Source organism: Patiria miniata, unplaced genomic scaffold, assembly GCF_015706575.1.
Source record: "Patiria miniata isolate m_02_andy unplaced genomic scaffold, ASM1570657v1 HiC_scaffold_17, whole genome shotgun sequence".
Taxonomy (NCBI): Eukaryota; Metazoa; Echinodermata; class Asteroidea; order Valvatida; family Asterinidae; genus Patiria; species Patiria miniata.
This window is the reverse complement of record NW_024037055.1, coordinates 4152246-4171303: the sequence shown is the minus strand read 5'-3', so window position 1 is coordinate 4171303 and position 19058 is coordinate 4152246. Positions and strand designations below refer to the sequence as shown.

The following is a 19058-nucleotide window of genomic DNA, read 5'->3' as shown; positions in this document are numbered from 1 at the left end:
TGAAGTATACACGATTGGGCGCTAAGTGCTCTTTTGTCGGTCCCGCCCGAACTGCACGGTCCGCAATGTGCAGAAACTTGGTTGTAAACATTGTTTGCAAGAGAAGCTTCTCAATCTCAGCTCTTTGCCTCCGGAAAAGGACATTCAGCAGCATGCCTCCCGTAACACCGAAGTCTTTCGATTACCTGGTAATAGGAGGAGGTTCTGGAGGAATTGCCAGCGCTAGACGAGCTGCAGAATTTGGTGTTTCTGTGGGTCTGATTGAGTCAAGCCGGTTGGGAGGGACGTGTGTGAGTGAAACTGCCTAGCCGTACTGTTTACTGACCAAAGTTTAATCTTTGTTCTAATCTTAAGCTTTAACTAGGCTCAGGCATTGTCAGGAAGGGCTAGAACGGGACCGGTTTAAGTTGGGGAACCATCTCACAGCCGGGGTCGGGATTCCGACCCCCCCCCCCATGCCCCCCTCAGAACTTGGGCGTGAAGCGACAAAATGCAATGAAATTTGGCACACATCATGCACATGGGGTGGGGGGGGGGGGGGGGTGGAGGGGAGGGGGCGAGGAGGGGGTGGGGGGGGGGTTATATTTTTCAATAAATCAATTGTTGCTTTCTTGTTTTGGAATGTGAACATTATCCTGTTTATGTTACATGTAGGCCCTATGTTTTGTTTAAATTATTTTGTGGTTTTCATTTCGTCCTGGCCCATTTCTTGGTTTTTGTTAATTTTTGTTATAATTATTAATTCTTACTCCATATATAGGGGTGGAAAAAAAATCAAGCGCAAGTGCACAATAAGCGCTGGCCTGGTTCCAAAGTGTCTCACTTCATATGCAAAATAGAGGTGCATGTGCATCGATCGAGACAAAGGGGCGTGTTCCGAAAAGTTTGGCAAGAGTGCATTTACTGACGACGGCATTGCATTTGGTCCTTTTTTTGGTGAATTGGTAGAATTGACCCAAAACGAGCCCCGTAAGTTTCTCATAAAATATACATATTATGGGAAACTTAGGGGGCTCATTTTTGGTCAAGACCTACCGGTACCAACCGACCAACCGACCAACCATGAAGTGACCTATGTTGAAGCTCTAGTCAGCCAGAGCTTAAAAACATTAAAATTGGAGGATTCATGATGGTTAAGGTTAACATGGTTAACTTCAGATTGCATCAGCTACATGTACATAAAACACAATTTGAAGTTGTACTTTGTAGCCTTGACCCATAAAAAAGAGTAAAAAATACCACATTGTTTGGATTTGGCCCACAATTTACAATGTACCGGTACCTGCTGAATCTGCATGCAAATTTACATTACAAATGACAAAGACGCTGTGAACAATCATTGTGTGGCAGTTTGTTTGCAGTTTGTTTGCAGTCAGTGTGAGTTGGCAGTTTTTTTCATTTGCACTCACAAAAAGCTGGTTGACTACTTTTGGGAAGGTCAGTGAAGCACACAGGGCCTATGGGCCAAGGAGGGAATTGCCTTGTCATGGACATTTGTTGAGTACACTAAAGCAAAGTGGACTGGACTAAAGTAGGCAGATTATATAAGACTAAGTAAATAAAAATAAGTAGCTTCTCGTCCGGCCTTTTAAAAAAAATGAAGAAGGCAGGCACTCTTTTCTTCTTCTTTTATAATTATTCTTCAGATTTTTCAAGATGGCAGATGGATTCTTCAATTTTCTCGATTATTTTTCTGATACAAAATTGTTTCCTAAGGAGCCATAAGCCCTTTCTACATACTAGCTACACTTTTGTTGGAAACAAATAAAAAGACAAAATTTTGAAAATATGTGTTCAAAATATATTGCAAATGTACGGTATGAACCCCCCAAAAATGGGAGGCGGCCGGGAAGAAAGGAAGTGGGAGGGGGCGAGAAACTGATTTTTTTTTTTACTTGGCCTAATAGTGGCACCAACACATTGTGCATGTGCATAGTCCACTTACCTCAGTTCAGTGCAGTTAAAAAATTATTAAAAAAATATCACCACTTTGCCCAGCCTTGTTATTGACACTGGAATCAGTTTTCAAAACAGGCTCCAATTTTAACCATGATTTGATGAATTTGATGATGGTATTAGGCCAAGTAAAAATGAAAACAATTTTCATCCGGGCTTTTTTTTTTAAGAAGAAAGAGGAGGCAGCCCTTTTTTTCCCTTCCAAGAGGGCAGGGTTTCCAAGATGGCGGACGGATTCTTCCATTTTCTGCACTCTTTTCCTTTTGTATCCAAAGAAGCTATCACCCTTTCTACATGTGCTACCAGATTTGAACTTAAGTTTTGCTGGAAATGATTAAAATGCTGAAATAATATATTGCAAGTGTATGATCAAAAAACCAAAAAAAAACGGGCGGGAAAGAGGAAGCAGGCAGGGACGGAAAAGTAAACTGGTTAAATTTTTTACTGAGTCTCATAGGCGTGATTTATCAAAATGGCCATATTAGTTTAACAAATACATGTTTTCTTTTCATGTATTTCTACCACCAGGTAAATGTAGGATGTGTTCCAAAGAAGGTGATGTTTTTGACGGCAATGCACTCCGAGTACTTGCACGATCAACCTGACTATGGCTTTGATGTAGAGAAAAAGGGATTCTCTTGGAGGTACAATGTACATGTGATTATAAATAGCTCATCCTTACCCCCATCCCTTTGAACCCCCTCCCTGAAAACCACATCCCTCCCCTAAAAACGTAAAATAGAATGAACGTTTCTTTTTGTCTTTCGCCAAGCTTGATCTTAATACATGTGACTCAATGTAATAATGTATGATTTTTTTTCCCCCGGAACACTGTGCATGTATAGAAACAACAGCATGCAAACATACATTCTGTGCAAATTAAGTTGTCCTTTCAATCAAAAACAGTCAAGTGAATGTTTTTAACAGTTGAGTTCTCCCTGCCTACATGTACCAATACATAGAGTAGGATTAGGATTAGATTATTTAGAGTAGGGTTATTGACCTAGAAACATGTGTGGTGATAAAATCCTCCATGTGGTTACTCCGCGTAAATGTTTTGGTCTCGCAGCTCCGTTAAATATGATCTGACTGTTTGTGACTAGCCTGTACATGTTAAAGGCAAAGCAGAAAATGAGGAATGAGGATTTATTTATTTTTTGTACTGTCTGTGACTGTTCAAACAGCAAGAGGGTTAATGCCACCATCAGATGTCATGTAACTTGTACATGTGCTTGAGTCATACTGGACACCCCCCCCCCCCAAAAAAAAAATTAGAAATAAAAGCAAGACAACAATTAAATAAAATAAATTTCACGATCCAGTACCTTTAGGTTTAAGTTGTAGTTTTTGTCTTCCAATTGATTTCTGCCATTGTTCCAACTCATCTCAGCATGGTCAAGCAGAAGCGGGACGCCTACATCAAGCGCCTCAACGACATCTATTTTGGGAATCTGGAGAGGTCAAAGGTCGAGTACATCAAAGGTCGGGCCAAGTTCACCGACAATCGCTGTCTGGAAGTGGACGGGCAGCTCTACACGGGCAAACACATCATGATCGCCGCTGGAGGACGGCCGATCATGCCGGATATCCCTGGTAGGGGTGCATTGGTATTTGTGACCTGCTCCAAAAAAAGGGTATTGTTGATGTACCCTAACGTGGCGCAGCCCCTAACGTGGCGCACTTTGATTTTTCGCCTGTAGCGCCTACCTAGAGCAAAAGTTTTAACTGAAATTTCCCAGAAAGTGAAATTTCATCAAGTTCTAAACACTCCTGTTCATAAACCGCGAGTTTATTTACCCGTAACAAAGTTAGAAGAAAAAATTATTTTGGCGTGATTATCAGATTTTATTTTCAAGTGCAAAGTGAACCCTTTGAAAATGCCCCGAAAAATTAGAAAATAATTTTCTGACAAACATCTTGCTGGGTATGTAAGTAGAGATCATAATTATTTATCAGAATTTATCAAGTTTACTGAAATTCTTAAATGTTAATTTGGAATTTTCCGAGATTTATTCAAGTGCGCCACGTTAGGGAACACTCCGCCAATTTGTGCCCAATTTCGGGACGCCACCGTTTTTGAATTTCGGATTAAATTTTATGAAACTGAAATTGTTCACAGAGGTTAAAAAGCAAGCATTAATAAGGTAAAAGTACTAGTGTTTTACTGCATGAATTTGAGGTTTGTCAACAAAGAGGTTTGGCAACACTACACGAAGAAAGCCGGGTAGGCTTCGAAGTGCGCCACGTTAGGGAACGCGACTATATTCTGCCACAAAACAGTGAAAATTGAGTTATACTGTGTGTATCAAAAAAAATGCAAACAAAATATAACGGAATGCCAGACGTAGAACGTGTAACCAACATAGATAATATATGTATGGTTTAAAAGATACGCCTTTTCACTTTAAAATGAGACATCAAACATCAAAATCTGATAATTTTTGACAGCGTTATGAGAAATTTTCCAAGAGAGGTCAGATTGACCATAGGACCAAGTTTTCAGTTTCAGGCATTGGGATGCGGGTAGCCTAATGCCTCTGTGGGGATAATTGCCTGGCCTACCCAAAAATGTGATTAGCGAGTAAACACAATTCTTAACACTGTCTTGCTACCAGTTTGTAAACATATTGTTTACATGCTAAACATTTTTAGCATGAGGTTGATAGCAAGAAGGTGTTTAGAATTGTGTTTACTCGCTATCAGTTTGTAAGCATGAGGTGGATAGCAAGAAAGTATTTAGAATTGTATCGGCATTTTGATAGCATCATACAACAAAAATGACAGTATTTTAAGAAGGGTTTTAGACGGATCAGACGTTGTGTCCCCCCCCCCCCACATCTGCTGCCACCCCAAACAAAACAAACAAATTAGACAAAGAACAAATGGTCTATTCTAATGCTTTTCCCCCCCTTTTCATCTGTTTATAGGTTCAGAGCTGGGAATCACAAGTGACGGTTTCTTTGAGCTTGAGGAGCTGCCAAAGTAAGCACACAAAATAGATCTGCAAATTATTAGGTTTTTATATTGATTTTGTATTTTAAGAGTCTTCCACCTAAGTTCCCTCAAAGAGGTCAGATTGTTACATTGGGACTTCTTCTCAATTGGCAACTTCGGCGACCTGCTTTGGACCCAATGTGGAGCTTTGTGGATTTTTATTCCTGTCGGTCTCTAAAACCCCTGGTGAATTTTGTAGGGTGTGAGCGTCAGGCATTGTCAGCAATGCGTTCTCTACCAGTGGTCTCCCCCAACTGTCCCTTTCTTACCGTTGAGGGGGTACATGTGCACGGAGCCTGTATAATTTTAAAAGAAAGCTCTTTAGAGGGGAGTTGGGTGCTTGAGTTAGGAAATGAAAAGTAATTGCCTGGATTTGTTTGGGTAAGACTCGAATTCATTTCACTCGACAAATTGGTTTCATTTTCAGGAAAACTGCGGTGGTTGGCGCTGGCTACATAGCGGTGGAGCTAGCAGGAATCTTGAATGATCTCGGCAGTGATGTGTCACTTTTCATCAGGAAACAGCAGGTAAATAATTTTGCAAAGTTCCCACAGTCGTGGAAAAATGCTGGAAAAATCTTGGAATTTGAAGCTGTCATGGAAAGTCATGGAATGTTATTTTACAAGGATTCATGGAAAGTTGATATTCCAAGAAAAGTCATTGAAAAGTCCGGCCTATGTAGTAGACCATGGCGAAAGCCATGGCCTGTCATATGTGAGCAGATTCACTGATTAATTATGCAAGACAACCGCATCTTGACCTCTAGATTTTGACCAATCAGCGGGCCCTTTCTATATCGGGTCTTCGGTCATTCACCCATTGCGTGTCATAGACATGGATAAAAAATACCTGTGTCACGCACTCTGTATCATGTTCTGCGAATGTTCACTCGGCTGTTGCTATATTACAAAACACTGCATTTGAATTGACCAATCAAACCATTAGTCCTGAATTTGGGAATGAAATGATGTCACGATTTAGTAAAGTCGACTCCGATTGGCTGGCGTGCGGCTTGCATATATCTGCATGTTTAGACATATCAGACGTTATACAGGAGACTTGGCTCTGTGGATATCGGGTGATACTCAGACTAGGAAAAGTCATGGCATCCTGCACAACGCATGCATGATGATACGTAATATTTTGCTATGCAATTACCCTATATGGCAGTCTTTCAGTTTGCATTCCAGTTTACGGCTATATGTGACCTGTTTTGTCCAAAGCAGATGCTTCTGGGCAGAGGTTGAAATTGAGATAGGGCCAAAAAATGCTGTGGGGGTGATTTTTATTGATTTTCAAATTTTTGAGTATTTGTAATCCTGAACATGTCTAAAATATATTATAAAAGTTTGAAACCCTAATTTGAACTCTACATATACTTTTTTTGATGATTTTGATAAGGTATATCAGATAAAGAAATAACTGTTTTGTGACGTTCGTGGCCATTTTCTCCCTTTTCTACTTTTCGACACAATGAACTTCAAAATAGCATAACTCTGCCCAGGAATGACCGGTTTCAAAAATTAAACCACCTATTAAAAGGAAAAAGAACATATGTTAATATGTAAAAATATCATTTTCGACCTTATGCCCAGAAAAGTCTGATTTTGACAGAACAGGTCACATATCTTCCCTTCATGCAAGTATGTTTATACTTTTTGCGTGTGCAATTAATGCACCATTGTGATGCTTTTGAGATGCTTTTGTGGCGCTCAGTGGTCGGGTGTAAATTCCTGGAAGGCTGAAATTTAAACTGGTGTGGCACCCTTTTCCTCTGTGTGAGTACTGGCCAGTGTATTTTTAAAAGGCTCCTTAGATGCCAAACCAGGGTAGGAATCGGTCATGAAAAGCCCTCATTTTGTCTTGGAAAAAATGGAATTTGTTTTGGAGATTTCTGTGGAAACCATGAATTTATGGCGAAAATCTGTTAATTTTCAGTGTGCCACTTTTCTGTATGGATAGTAGTATGTCTTGCGTGTAGCATTGAAGTTTGGAACATTTGGGGACATTTTCTCAGTATTCCTAGTAAAAAATACTATAACCAAGTACAAGGATTAAAAAGTATGGACCTCGTATCATTTCTTATATCGGAGATTCTTGTCAGTTATGTTTTTGTGATATGATATGAAAAATAAACCATAAACCGTGTTGTGTTTGTCTGCAGGCATTAAGGAACTTTGATTGTATGGTCAGCGAGAATGTCACAGAGACCATACAAGCTTCTGGAATCACCTTGGTGACAGGCAGTGTGGTTAGTAGCTTTTCAGAAGTTATCATATGGTTTATTTTACGAGTAGTTGACTAAATTTCATCTGGACATGGTAGTGGACAGTTAACCAGTCTTCTGAGGTAACTTGAAATGCAAATCATCAAAGGATGGTAAATTTTTTTCTGCACTACTTGTAAGACATTAAAAAAAATTAATATCCTGTACACAAAGACATCTAAACCTAACTCTTTTTTTTTCAAAATGGTAATTTTTTTTCTGCACTTTAAATTCTTGTAAGACATTTTAAAAAATAATATCCTGTACCTGTACACAAAGACATCTAAACCTACTTTTCCTACTTTTTTTCTTGAAATTCGTACTCTTTCTTTCTTTTTCCTACTTTTTTCCCCACAACTACAAAAATGAAATCTCATTGAATATTTGTCATATGTAAATCACAAGGGCTTGGTGTCACAGGTGTATTTGACCTGTACTTCCAAGAACTTATTAGTTCATTATGGAGCACAGGTGTTGTGAGTACAGAGCGTACCGAATGAGGCTTAAGATGCTGTGGACAACTACTCTTGCAAGCCAGTAAACATCCTACTTTCATCCTGATTTTGTCCTCAAGAGTCCTACTTTTGACCTGTTTTTATTAATTTTTATAATTTTGAACCTACTGTTCTATTTTTCACCTGGGTCTGCTTGAAAGCCTGTTGCAACGAGATTAGTTGAACCATCTGCCCGATCAAGCTTTCTCGTAGATCCACAGTCTATAGCTATCCCTAAAAGTCCTGAATCCTCCAATTTTCATATGATTTTGCCCACCACTAGGGAGTTAGGGTATTATCATGTTGCATTCACCAGTGGATTCACAAGAACAATTACAGATACCGGTGCTAGTTTCTTTTAATAAAATGGACGTTCCTTTTATATTTTTGTCTAATTTCTCAGTCCAAGTCACTAGTGAAATCAGGGGATGGCACTATGACGTACGAGACCACCGCGGGCGTCTTCTCCGGCTTTGACTGCGTTATATGGGCAGTCGGCCGAACTCCAAACTCTGACATACTGGACCTTGATAAAGTAGTAAGTACCATTCGCTCGTACCCCCCACCCTGCAAACAGGGTGCTGTTAAGGGCTGATGAGCTTCACAGAATCTTGTGAAGGAAGTACAGATTGACCTTCGCATGCAGCTAGCGCGCGCTACGCATGATGGGCACCGGAAGCTAGTTTGTGTGACGCGTTCTACGTCACAGGTCACGCAAATCTATCCAATGAGAGCTCAAATGACGTCAGCCCTTACCAGCGTCCTGTTTGCAGGGCGGGGGGTACGAGCGAATAAGTACCAGTATTCTGAAGTTTTCATCTTTGTTTGCCTCGGTCAAAAGTGTTTTGAAACTTGGAATGCCCTGCTTACTTTCCCAGTGCATATTTTGGAGGAAATAAAAAGTGTTGTAGTCAAATACTTTTATCCAAGTGCAGAGTACTGCGGAGTACCAAGGTATCGAGTACCACAAGCATCAGATGAATGGGAACGAGTACAGGAACTTACTGTTAAAGAACTTGGACCTTCGAGTACAAGTTTTGAATAATAGCAACCGTGCACGCGTTTGCGTCGTGTCTACGCTTGTGCGCACACCCATTTACGGATTCGCCGAATTACAAACGGAAATTTCCCAAAATGTGCCACTTCTTTTTTTTGTTTCCTTCAGAATGACAGCATACCGTAAAGAATAATTTCACAGGAAGTTTATTGCCATTTGATCTTTAAACCTAGTAAGCTTTTGAACAATAATTTTATCAGTCACTTTTTGGATACCTGCAATTGATCTGCAGTTTAAGCACTATTTCATGGCGTTTATGTGCTAATGGGTGCACGCGCATGGAGATTTCTATTGTCACATCACTAATTTAAGCATCTTTTTCCTCTGAGGTAAGCGTGCCTTTTGGTGTGCTTACTGCTTATGGTCTCCATGAAAAAATAGACGGAGGCTCTGTTAACAGAAAATCATGTGCTTTGCAGCGCCTTGTAATTGGGCACGGGCGTTGTAAAGCAATGCGTTTGGTCTCCCCCAACTCCCCATTTGAGTGGGTACTGGAACACAGAGCCCATTGTCCTATTAAATTGTAACACTGAAATACCGCCTGTGTTTATTTCAGGGTGTGAAGACGGACAAGGCCGGCAACATCCTAGTTGATGAATATCAGAACACAGACGCCCCAGGGATCTACGCTTTGGGAGATATCTGCGGCAGGGCACTGCTTACACCAGGTAAAGTGTGCAAAAGTTGTGATATTATACCAAAAAAAGAGGGCGAAGATTTGTTTTGAGGACTAGGGGATCGATGATGGTGAGAGAGACCACATCAGTAATGATCAAGTCTATGAGATACATGTTGTAACAGACAACAGCCCCTCTCCATCACCATTTACCAGCGGCAGCTTAAATAGCTTGGACATACATCTATGCTCAGGAAACCAAAAGACGACCAGGTCAACCTCTATGCCCTCTATCAACCTATCCACGGGAACCGTAGGAAAGGCAGGCCTATTTTGTTGTACCCACAGTACATTGCCAGACAACTTTCTACAGATGTAACCCTTACATCTAAGGAGATCCATGAGGCTGCCCAAAATAGAGCCAGAAAAAGCCAGATAGATTGGCAAAAACCTTGTGACCAGCTAAGCTTCTGCGTAGCCGACTAGTAGTAGTGGTAGTAGGAGGGGAAAAAAATGCAATCATTTTGCACTTGCTGGAAAGTTTAATTTATATATTGATACAAAATGCTCTTAAGGTTTGCTTTGTTTAAATTGAGGAGTTGCTTGGATCCTCTTCTTTTTCTTTATTCTCCCTTTTTTTATACAGCTACCCTGAACTTCTTTTTGTTGTCATTTGCAGGATAATGCTATGATCATATTTCATTACAAATATACTGGGGTGATCTTACAACCTATTCCCCATCTTCCTGTCAAAAATGGATAGGATGGGCCAAAATATCCCCCTTGCAACCTCTAGGCCAAAAAAAGTATTCCCAACCTTGTTCAACATTCTGACATCATGACATGAAACCTCACACTTGTATTTAAAAGCTTTTTTTTTAACCAAATGTGGCAAAACCCAAGTGCTTTTTGTCACTACCAGCGACCAGTGTCTACCAGATAGACAGTATGTACTGTCTTGGGTGTTTTCAAACAAGAGGAGAACTTTCTTTTCATTCCTCCAACAGTCGCCATCAGAGCTGGCAGAATGCTGGCTCATCGTCTCTTTGACAACAAGCCAGACTTGAAGATGAACTACAACCTGATCGCCACCGTGGTCTTCTCTCACCCACCTATCGGGACAATTGGTCTCACAGAAGGTAGGATAATTTGCAGTTTCACTCACTCACTCACTCACTCTACCGCATAGACATCTGGGGTCCGTCGCGCTGATTTCCTGTGTCCATGGTTTGAAGCCTGGTGCCAGAGCCTGTCAACCTTGCTGGGCGGTCCCAGTTGCTCGACCCAGGATGTCCTTGGTCCGCCTCGGGGTCTTGACCAGCCAGGTGCCGGGGGAATTCTGCCTCTGCCGTTAAATGGCGATGTTAACTGCCTTCTTTGCCGGGATATTGTCGGCGAGGCGGGCAGTGTGACTGAAAACAGCCTGTTTCAGAAGTCTGAAACAGCCTTTGTTTTCGTTAAGATTTTTTTTTCTCCTTTTTTTTTCTTTTTTTTTCTTTTTTTTTTAGACTCCTGTCCATAGCATTTGTATGCGTATTATTTGTTACTGGTACTTTGCAGTTGGGCACTTTTATCAATCGCATTGACTTTAAAGAGGTTATGGAATGCTCGAAGACATGTCCATCATAAACAGGACTCCTGATGCAGCGTAGTATAAACGAGTCTATAGTGGTGCGCGTGGCACGTGTCATGTGCTCAACATTTACTCCTTTGGCAGTATATTTCTTCTTTGTATTATTATTGAACATCACAGCTATTTTATCTTTTCTTTCAAACGGTTTTATCGGTGCCCTACTTTTCAAGTAGCAAAAAAACCAAACATGTTTAGGCCCATTTCAGGCCAAAGTTCCCCCCTTCATTGTTCTTTGGTAATAGAATGTCTTTTTCTTCTCACTTTTTTTTTCATGCAGCTGAAGCGGAGGCTAAATACAAGCGTGAAAATCTCAAGATCTACCAGTCGACTTTTAACAACATGTACTTTGCATTGACAGAACGCAAAGAGAGGACCAAGATGAAACTAATCTGTGCTGGACCGGAAGAAAAGGTACAATTAGAAGTCCACGGAGAAGAAAAACGATTTTGTGGTGATTAAAGAAAACAGGATTCACAATTTTACTAGTATGCAATTGTATTTTTAATAAGGGAAGACCGAGCACCGAGGGGCTGGACGCGGATTGGCTCGGGCCATTATCATTCATAAATACCGGTACCTTTCGGTCAAAAAGTCAAAACAAGTCTTAAGTTATACTTTTCCAACGATTTTGTTCCACTATTGTACATCATGTTTTTGCGAAACACCCCTCTAGCTATGTTTATGGTTGGTGCCTCTCGTGAGTGGTACTAGTATTATAAAGATGTGACGCATAATGCAGCTGTGCAGGTGCAGTATGAATTTAGGCCAAGGAAATACGAACTCATTGGTGGGTTTACGCATGCCTTCAGGTATTGAAGATAACTAGGAAACCCTGGGAACCCTGAAAACCTTGGGGTTTGACACCGGTAAGTTGGACATCGTGGGTTTGAGTCCCACCCAAGGGAGGTTGTGAACTCTTGTCTCGCTTGTCAAAAGTCCGATGCCAGTGCTGAGAAAAAAAGTGCTTTAAAATAACATCAGTGAAACCCAGTATTGACACTGTGACAGTCTGTGAACAGAGAATCTATCTTGTTTGTGTTAGGTGGTTGGTCTTCACATGCAAGGCATGGGAGTGGACGAGATGCTGCAGGGCTTCTCCGTCGCAATCACCATGGGAGCGACCAAGAAGGACTTTGACGCGACGGTAGCCATCCATCCGACCTCCGGAGAAGAGCTGGTAACCATGCGATAGTTTGTATTGGAGACATAGCAATTGGTAGACGGTCACCAGTTATGGCTTTGCCTGTGGCTGCGGCTTTAAGATATTTAGGGCCTCCAGCCCAAAACCAGTCACTTGGACCAACTTTTGAAAACTAGAAATTTAAGCTCACTAGAAACGACAATGTATATTGATAAGCTTTCTAATGATGCATAGAAAATGGGAATCAGACAATGATGTAAAGAAAATGGGAATCGTACAAAATCTGACAGAGTTATAGGTATTTCAGTTCCCAACGTTCAGCCAGAAAGTAGAAAAGTGAGAAATTTGACGTTAAAGTTTCCCAAATTAACTCCTTAGGAAATTTACAAATTGACTCCATTGAAAGCGAAATCTTTTCGTTAATCTGGCTTCTATCTCAGAGTTTGAATAACTTTTACCTGTACAGTGTAGAATGTGTATAATATGCTGTTTCTCAAAATACTGCCAGGCAATTTTGAGTTTGCAGATGAAAGTCTTCTTAATAATTCTGCAGCAAGTCAAAAGCCCATATGCTTTGGGGAAATGTTTATTGGTAACCATGCGACTGTGGCGTTTAGGCCGCTATTTCCATAAAATTAGTGGTTTCCCTTTGTAGGTAGAGGTGGTTGTTATTTTTGTTTCCCTCAAATTTTCGAGACAGAACTTTGATATTGTAGAAACACGCTAACTCAAACAGTATTGATGTTCTAAGCCCACTATAAATATGGGTACTTAACAGAAATTAAGACTTTTATAAATTTTAAGTAATTCTAGGATTTGGCAATTAGAAGTGTCTCAAGAAATTAGCAAGAATAGTGCCTGATGGATGCTTGGAAATTTGGAATTTCTTGAGTCCATGTCCGACAGTCCAAAGACAGAATTTGATTCATCTTATTAACGACCATTTTGGAAGTTATTGTCACGCAATTTGCAAATTAACTTTCAAGAAGCGTTTCACTTTTGCACTGCATGTATGAGTAGGAGTTATTGACTGTTGATATCAACTGTCGAATGTTGGCAATTTAACATGGAAAAGATGCTAAAATGTTGGATTGTTCAAAGTTGCCCGTCATCGACATCGAGAGGACCCTGTGGCACTGAGATGATGTGCTGGCCAAGGACTCTATTGCAACATTACATTAAGTCAGTCTCAGATCCAAACTAACTTTGAATGAGATCACTAGGTAGACAGGGTCTTTTAGGAAGTATATTGTGTACCGGTACTAGTTTTGATAATTTTGAATTAAGTGATTTGTTAATATTAAGTGTGTTTCACTTCTCCAAATTTTTTCATTGATATATTTGTATAATAATATGATAGATTAGATCTTTATTCATGTATTTTCATAATTTGAAATTTACAATATATAAAATGACGTTTGTGAAAATTATTCATTTGCGCTGCTGCTTATCATGCAATATCCATGAGTTTTTGTTTGTATGTTTTGTTTCCATGATATTTTTTATATGTACTTTAATGTCGTCTTTGAAATCTTAGTAAACATACTTCTCACTATTCGTTCAGTTATTGAAAAAAAATTATAACCATAACTTTGAAAGGTTTAACCATTCAATAATATACAACAATTAGGTGCACGCACTATTTTTGCATTTTAAACAATAGTTCAGGAAGTTTTGGTGGGGGGAATTTCTATATTTTTTTTAAGTTTGTTTGCGACCACCATTAAAAAAAGAAGCTAGAATGGAAGATGAATAGAAATAATATGAATATTTGATATTGCTTATCAAATTAAAAATTTAAATAAAATCACACCATTAATGCAAAGTTGTCTGTTTCTCATGATGGTTTATGTTGGTGCACATTTCACCCATTATGCATCGACCGTGGGCACGATCATGAAGAAGGAAAGGAGTTAGTCCAAATTAAATTTCGCCCTATTAACGTGGCTATGTGAAACTGTTACGCCCCAACTACAGCCATTGCCCCAACTACAGCCATTGCCCCAACTGTAGTTGGCATGGTTCCAATTATACATTGTATAGTTGGAACGGCGTATAAACTATCGCCCAAACTATAGTTGGGATTGTCCCAACTACAGTTGGGACGACGCTACATTTGGGGCACTAAGTCGGGGGAATTCCCTCATGCGTTTTGATTTTTCAAAACCCCGGTTGCGTCTCCAGGTTCGGCTTCATAATTGGTTTAACATTTTCGTGCCACTCAAACTCTATATGAACATACTCCAAAGTATGCTCTGATATCGTAAATTATTTTTATAATTTTATGAAACATGGTCATGCATCATTGAGTCAGAGTTCCCTGAGACAACCATTTAAAAAAATTGTAACGGTAAACCTGTATACATGTACATTCATTCGTTGTTCATCCTTTGATTGTGTTCATGTCCTGTCCATCCAAAGCCTCCGTAGAGCTGACATGTATGTTGCATTGTGGGATCGTTTATGATTATGGCATAGAATCAAGATGGCCGCTAATCACGTTCAATCATCTTTAATTTAAGTGTCAATAAACCAATCATAGTTCATCGCTCAAATCCTGGAAATCCTGTCAATCAATTATCTGGACATCAATTAATAACAAATAAGTTGTTACAAAATCTCTTGCGGCTGTGCCGAGTCCGAGGTTTGAAAACCCTGCTGATGGAATTCCAAATGGCGGCAACGCGGTCGCGATCTTTGGTACTAGATCAAAGATCATAGACACTGATATCTTTATATAAAGACTGGATAGCGCATAAAGAGCCGCACAATGAATGAATTTGACGCCATATTGGTGAGACCGGTGAGACCGGCTGCCGCTGGTGATCTACAAAGGACAAGTTGCCGTCTTTATAGACAGCATGATTTCTTTTGTAACATCGCGGTTCACTTTACTTCTGGTTTGGCCTCCACCACTGACGTGACCAAGGTTTAACCATTTTTCTAACGTCGTGGTTTACTTTTTTAATGCCGCAGTTCACTTTTTCGGCGTTTTGAAAATGATAATCACTTCGGAAATGTGTCCTTTTTAGAACATCATAATTATTATGTGTACGTGATCAAAATGCGCTGTATGGGGCGAATTGGTCAATGTGCAAAGTCTACTGTGTGAATGGCGTATGAATATCCGCTATCCAGTCTTTACATAGAGATCAGCGGCAGTGGTTTAGATTAGCTAGCGGCTAGGGCCGGGGACGGGTGGATACAGTTTGGTAGTTGAAAACGTACCCGTTTGCCATGATCAGAAGTGCAACCACAATGTGGTGGCTTTCTACTTCTAGGACCTCTGCCCAAGACCGAGTGATTCTGACCGTGAACGATAAACCAGTTCGTGGAGAAAACGGTAAATTCAAGCAAGTCGTGTCGGTCAAGTCATATCGGGACGGAAGAGTACAGGTAAAATTGCGGAGAAAAATGAACATTGCAACCTTCTGCGAATGTGTACAAATTCTATATGGCATGTAGCCCCACTAGCCGGTGGCCGTGATATTGCACGGCGCAGCAATATCGCGGCCACACTTTTGGGGCTTTTTAGTTGGCATGTATGGAGAGTCAAGAAAGTTTTGTATTGATGATACTCAGTCCCAGATTCATGTCTTTATAATCATTTTTGCAATGAATGACCTTCATTAAGATGATAATTGATATATGAAGATAGTGGCGTCAGGTTGCACCATTTTTTTCCAATATTGCAAACATGATGGGCGATCATATCGCAATCATACCCCTAAACCAAGCTGGCTCTGTATGTATTTTGTGCGGACCGACATTGCCAGTAATGGTTTCAGAGCGGGAGCGGGGGGGGGGGGGGGGGGGTCTGAATAAGTTTTAAAACTACTTTCTAAGAAAAAAATAATGTTTGACAGGTGGGTGGGAGTTGGGTTGACCGCCAACCCCCTGTATTAGTGAATTAGCGCATACGATTTGCCAGTTATGCTCATTAAAACTTGATGGTGGATGGGACGTCATCATCCAGGCTTTCGAATACAGTGTACATCATCTACATGGCAATAACGACACATGACGATGTACATCATTTTTATGGCCATGTTTACGGGTCTATAGATCGGCACGTTACTTGTAAGTTATACCAATGTCAGAAGTTGGAATTCTCTCTTTTCTCCCTTGAAAATTCCTTTCTACATGTATTTTCATCAGGTGTGTTTTGATGACGGAAGCACCAGAGAACTTCTGCTTGCCGATTACAGTGCAGATGGTACTACACCTGATAACATGGGGGTAGAACAGTTTGCCGAGCATTTGAAGCGGCGGTTCCCTACTTTGACAAATGCCCCTGTACAAGGTAACATGGACAACGCGTTAGATAGTGGAATCCGGTCACCAGAATTAGAAGCACGGTTAAGGAAAGAATGTTCACCTGCATCCTTACGCCACTTTTGTTTTGAAGAGCGGAGGAAGTAATTGTGAAGCGCCTTAAGACATTTTGGTATAAAGCGCTATATAAGCACCATACTAAAGTATTATTATATATTATATTATCTAGAATGATTTAATAATAAGTAATTATGGTGATAAAAGTTATGTCTTATTTTTTTACATTATTTCTGATAAGTGTGTTTGTTGCATGCAGGAACCAAAATGCCACACAAGTCATCTCCTTCTACCCCAGCTCAACCATCGCCACCAAAAAATGAAGGTATGCCAGAAGTTCGTACCGATACTTAACTTCTACAAGCAATAAATGGCTCTTATTCCTGGATCTTGCTCACGTTCCCTACATTTTTGTGTTCGTTTGTTCATGCCATGAAAGAACATCAACCGTGCCCGCTTTATTTAGGTGGTAATCTCAAGAGAAAAGAGACACAACAGAAGTAGAGCTGCATGCCATCATGCCATGGTGATTTTGAATAGATTGCGAGGTTCTTTCCAATCCAACAATTTAAATCGGGAATCATATTTTCCTATTTAAAGATTGGAAGCCACTTTAGTTTGGTAAGCGTTTGGCCAAACATCCACGCACGGATCATTGTCTGCCAGCCAATAATTCTGAATTGTAAAAAATAACAATTCAATAGCTTGTGTGCCTTTTTTTTGGGTCGATGTCCCATTCAAAGTGAATAATAAGATTTTAGAATTTGCATGGTTGAGTATGAGTATCGTTTCGCGGTAACACCTTGTAGTAATAACTACTGCTCAGTAGAAATTGAGTTCTGAAAAAAACTTGTCCTGCTTATTATGAACTTTCGTTAAGTAGTTTTAGTTCTGATGTGAACAGTCCTGCTTTAAGTTATAAAAGAACTTGTCTTTTCGTTTCGACTAGCCTGCTCTAGTCATCGTCAGTAGACTGAGGAGAGTTGGAGATGCTGCTCCTTAAGTAGGCTGTGTTAGGAGTGGGAGTGCTTGTGTTGGTAGATTCTGATTGGTTGTCTGTTGGGCGTTGCGTTGGAGTGGGATGCCCTAGCCTGCTCGCTCAGTGTGTCAGTTGGCTGTGAGCCGGGAATGTGACCAATTTCAAAAAGACAAAGTGAATACTGTTGGTGTTGCTAGAAAAATAGCAATTAAGATATCTATTTTAATCGTATAAAATGACACTTTTCTTTATGAAAGTAATGATTATATTTTCGCGTCATGTTTCATCCAGGACATTGGAAGCGCAATCTATTGGTGGGGCTAATATGTGCACCACTTGCCGTGGGCGCAGCGGTGGTAGCTCTACCGGCGATTGGCTTCACGGCCGGCGGCATAGCGGCCGGATCCTACGCCGCCGGCATGATGTCGTCCGCGGCGGTCGCCAGCGGTGGAGGAGTGGCTGCTGGTTCATTGGTGGCGACCCTGCAGGCCGCCGGGGCCGCGGGCCTCGGCGCCGGCGCCACGGCAGCTGTGGCCGGTACCGGCGCTGCCGCCGGGGCAAGTGCTGCGTACGTAGCAGGCAAGGTTGAGGATCAACTCAAGAAGACCAGCGACGAAAAAAAGAAATAAGCAAAAATATCTCAAGCCGAAAGTATTAACATGAGATATCAGGTTATATGGTCCTTGAAACAATTTATTGTGCTTAAAATTATTTCCGTGATAGGAATCTTCTAAAAGAGTAACATTTTCTGGTGAGGTCAAGAGGTGACCAGCAGTTTTAGAGTAAACCTGCTTATGAGTGTTACTTGTATTGAATGGCTAGTGTATGAAAACACTGAATATGGGAATGTGTGCTAAGATTTAAGTGCTTATATTGAACTATAATTATATAAAACTGTAATTTCTTCCCATTGTCTTCTACAGGTTTCTTTAGGCTTTCGAGCTACTTATGAGGAATCCTTGGCTTCATTGCCAGAAAAAAATTATATATAAAAAATATAAAAAAACATAATAGCACTTATATTTTTAATTAATAATTGTTTACATTATACATGGTGCTTACAGTGCTTTGATTTTCTCGGAGGGGATCATTGAATCGCGATTTATACGATTCCAGATTCGTCGGACTGGTTCTTGACTGTAGTCCTAGTTTTTAGCAGTTGTCATTTTAGATTTTTGTCGTAAATGCTAACGAGTGCTTTAAGTTTATTCAAAGAAATTGTAAGCCTTAAATAGTACATTTTGGTTTTTGGATTCAAGTTTTCACTAACTGACCACCACAAAATTATTTCATAATTTCACACCACGTTCGCGTCTACTTTGGATTTCGGAATTGAAACAAGTAAGAGGTCAATTCTTGGCACGATATTTCTGTTTAATGTCAGCCGATTTTTCAGTTTCCACAAATTGAGATGCTAAAGTAACAATTTTACAAAGGCCCTTTTTTCGAGGGTGATTTTCATAAGAAATAAATTCACCCCAAATTAAGTGATTGCAAATTTTTGAATTTTTTGCTAATTATTTTTCGTATACAAAGGTTTCGGAAGTGCGCCATCAGGGGTTACTTTCACGCAGCTCTTTTCCAACATGT

General features: G+C 40.3%; 2 protein-coding genes across 2 annotated transcripts; both read left to right on the top strand.

The window, feature by feature from the left end:
- The first annotated feature begins 12 nt into the window (after nucleotides 1-12).
- On the top strand, nucleotides 13-14712 carry LOC119723534 (glutathione reductase, mitochondrial-like). The gene is made up of 11 exons (XM_038194238.1): nucleotides 13-290; nucleotides 2485-2600; nucleotides 3347-3549; nucleotides 4884-4938; nucleotides 5378-5477; nucleotides 7115-7201; nucleotides 8114-8248; nucleotides 9324-9435; nucleotides 10391-10522; nucleotides 11294-11427; nucleotides 12059-14712. Exons 1-11 carry the CDS (start codon nucleotides 66-68, stop codon nucleotides 12206-12208), a joined length of 1449 nt encoding a protein of 482 aa, XP_038050166.1. The 5' UTR covers nucleotides 13-65; the 3' UTR covers nucleotides 12209-14712.
- Nucleotides 14713-15279: 567 nt separating this feature from the next.
- Nucleotides 15280-18966, top strand: LOC119723532 (interferon alpha-inducible protein 27-like protein 2B). The gene is made up of 4 exons (XM_038194236.1): nucleotides 15280-15553; nucleotides 16316-16460; nucleotides 16749-16814; nucleotides 17760-18966. The coding sequence occupies exons 1-4, from the start codon at nucleotides 15395-15397 to the stop codon at nucleotides 18095-18097; spliced, it is 708 nt and encodes a 235-aa protein (XP_038050164.1). The 5' UTR covers nucleotides 15280-15394; the 3' UTR covers nucleotides 18098-18966.
- Nucleotides 18967-19058: the final 92 nt, after the last annotated feature.

What these genes read in the sequence shown, in the direction of transcription:
- LOC119723532 (XM_038194236.1), top strand. Translation starts at nt 15,395, where the DNA reads ATGATCAGAAGTGCAACCACAATGTGGTGGCTTTCTACTTCTAGGACC. An exon ending in GACAAATGCCCCTGTACAAG is followed by an intron (nt 16,461 to 16,748) that starts GTAACATGGACA and finishes TGTTGCATGCAG; the next exon opens with GAACCAAAATGCCACACAAG. An exon ending in ATCGCCACCAAAAAATGAAG is followed by an intron (nt 16,815 to 17,759) that starts GTATGCCAGAAG and finishes TGTTTCATCCAG; the next exon opens with GACATTGGAAGCGCAATCTA.
- LOC119723534 (XM_038194238.1), top strand. Translation starts at nt 66, where the DNA reads ATGTGCAGAAACTTGGTTGTAAACATTGTTTGCAAGAGAAGCTTCTCA. An exon ending in AAAAAGGGATTCTCTTGGAG is followed by an intron (nt 2,601 to 3,346) that starts GTACAATGTACA and finishes AACTCATCTCAG; the next exon opens with CATGGTCAAGCAGAAGCGGG. An exon ending in CAGGGCACTGCTTACACCAG is followed by an intron (nt 9,436 to 10,390) that starts GTAAAGTGTGCA and finishes TTCCTCCAACAG; the next exon opens with TCGCCATCAGAGCTGGCAGA.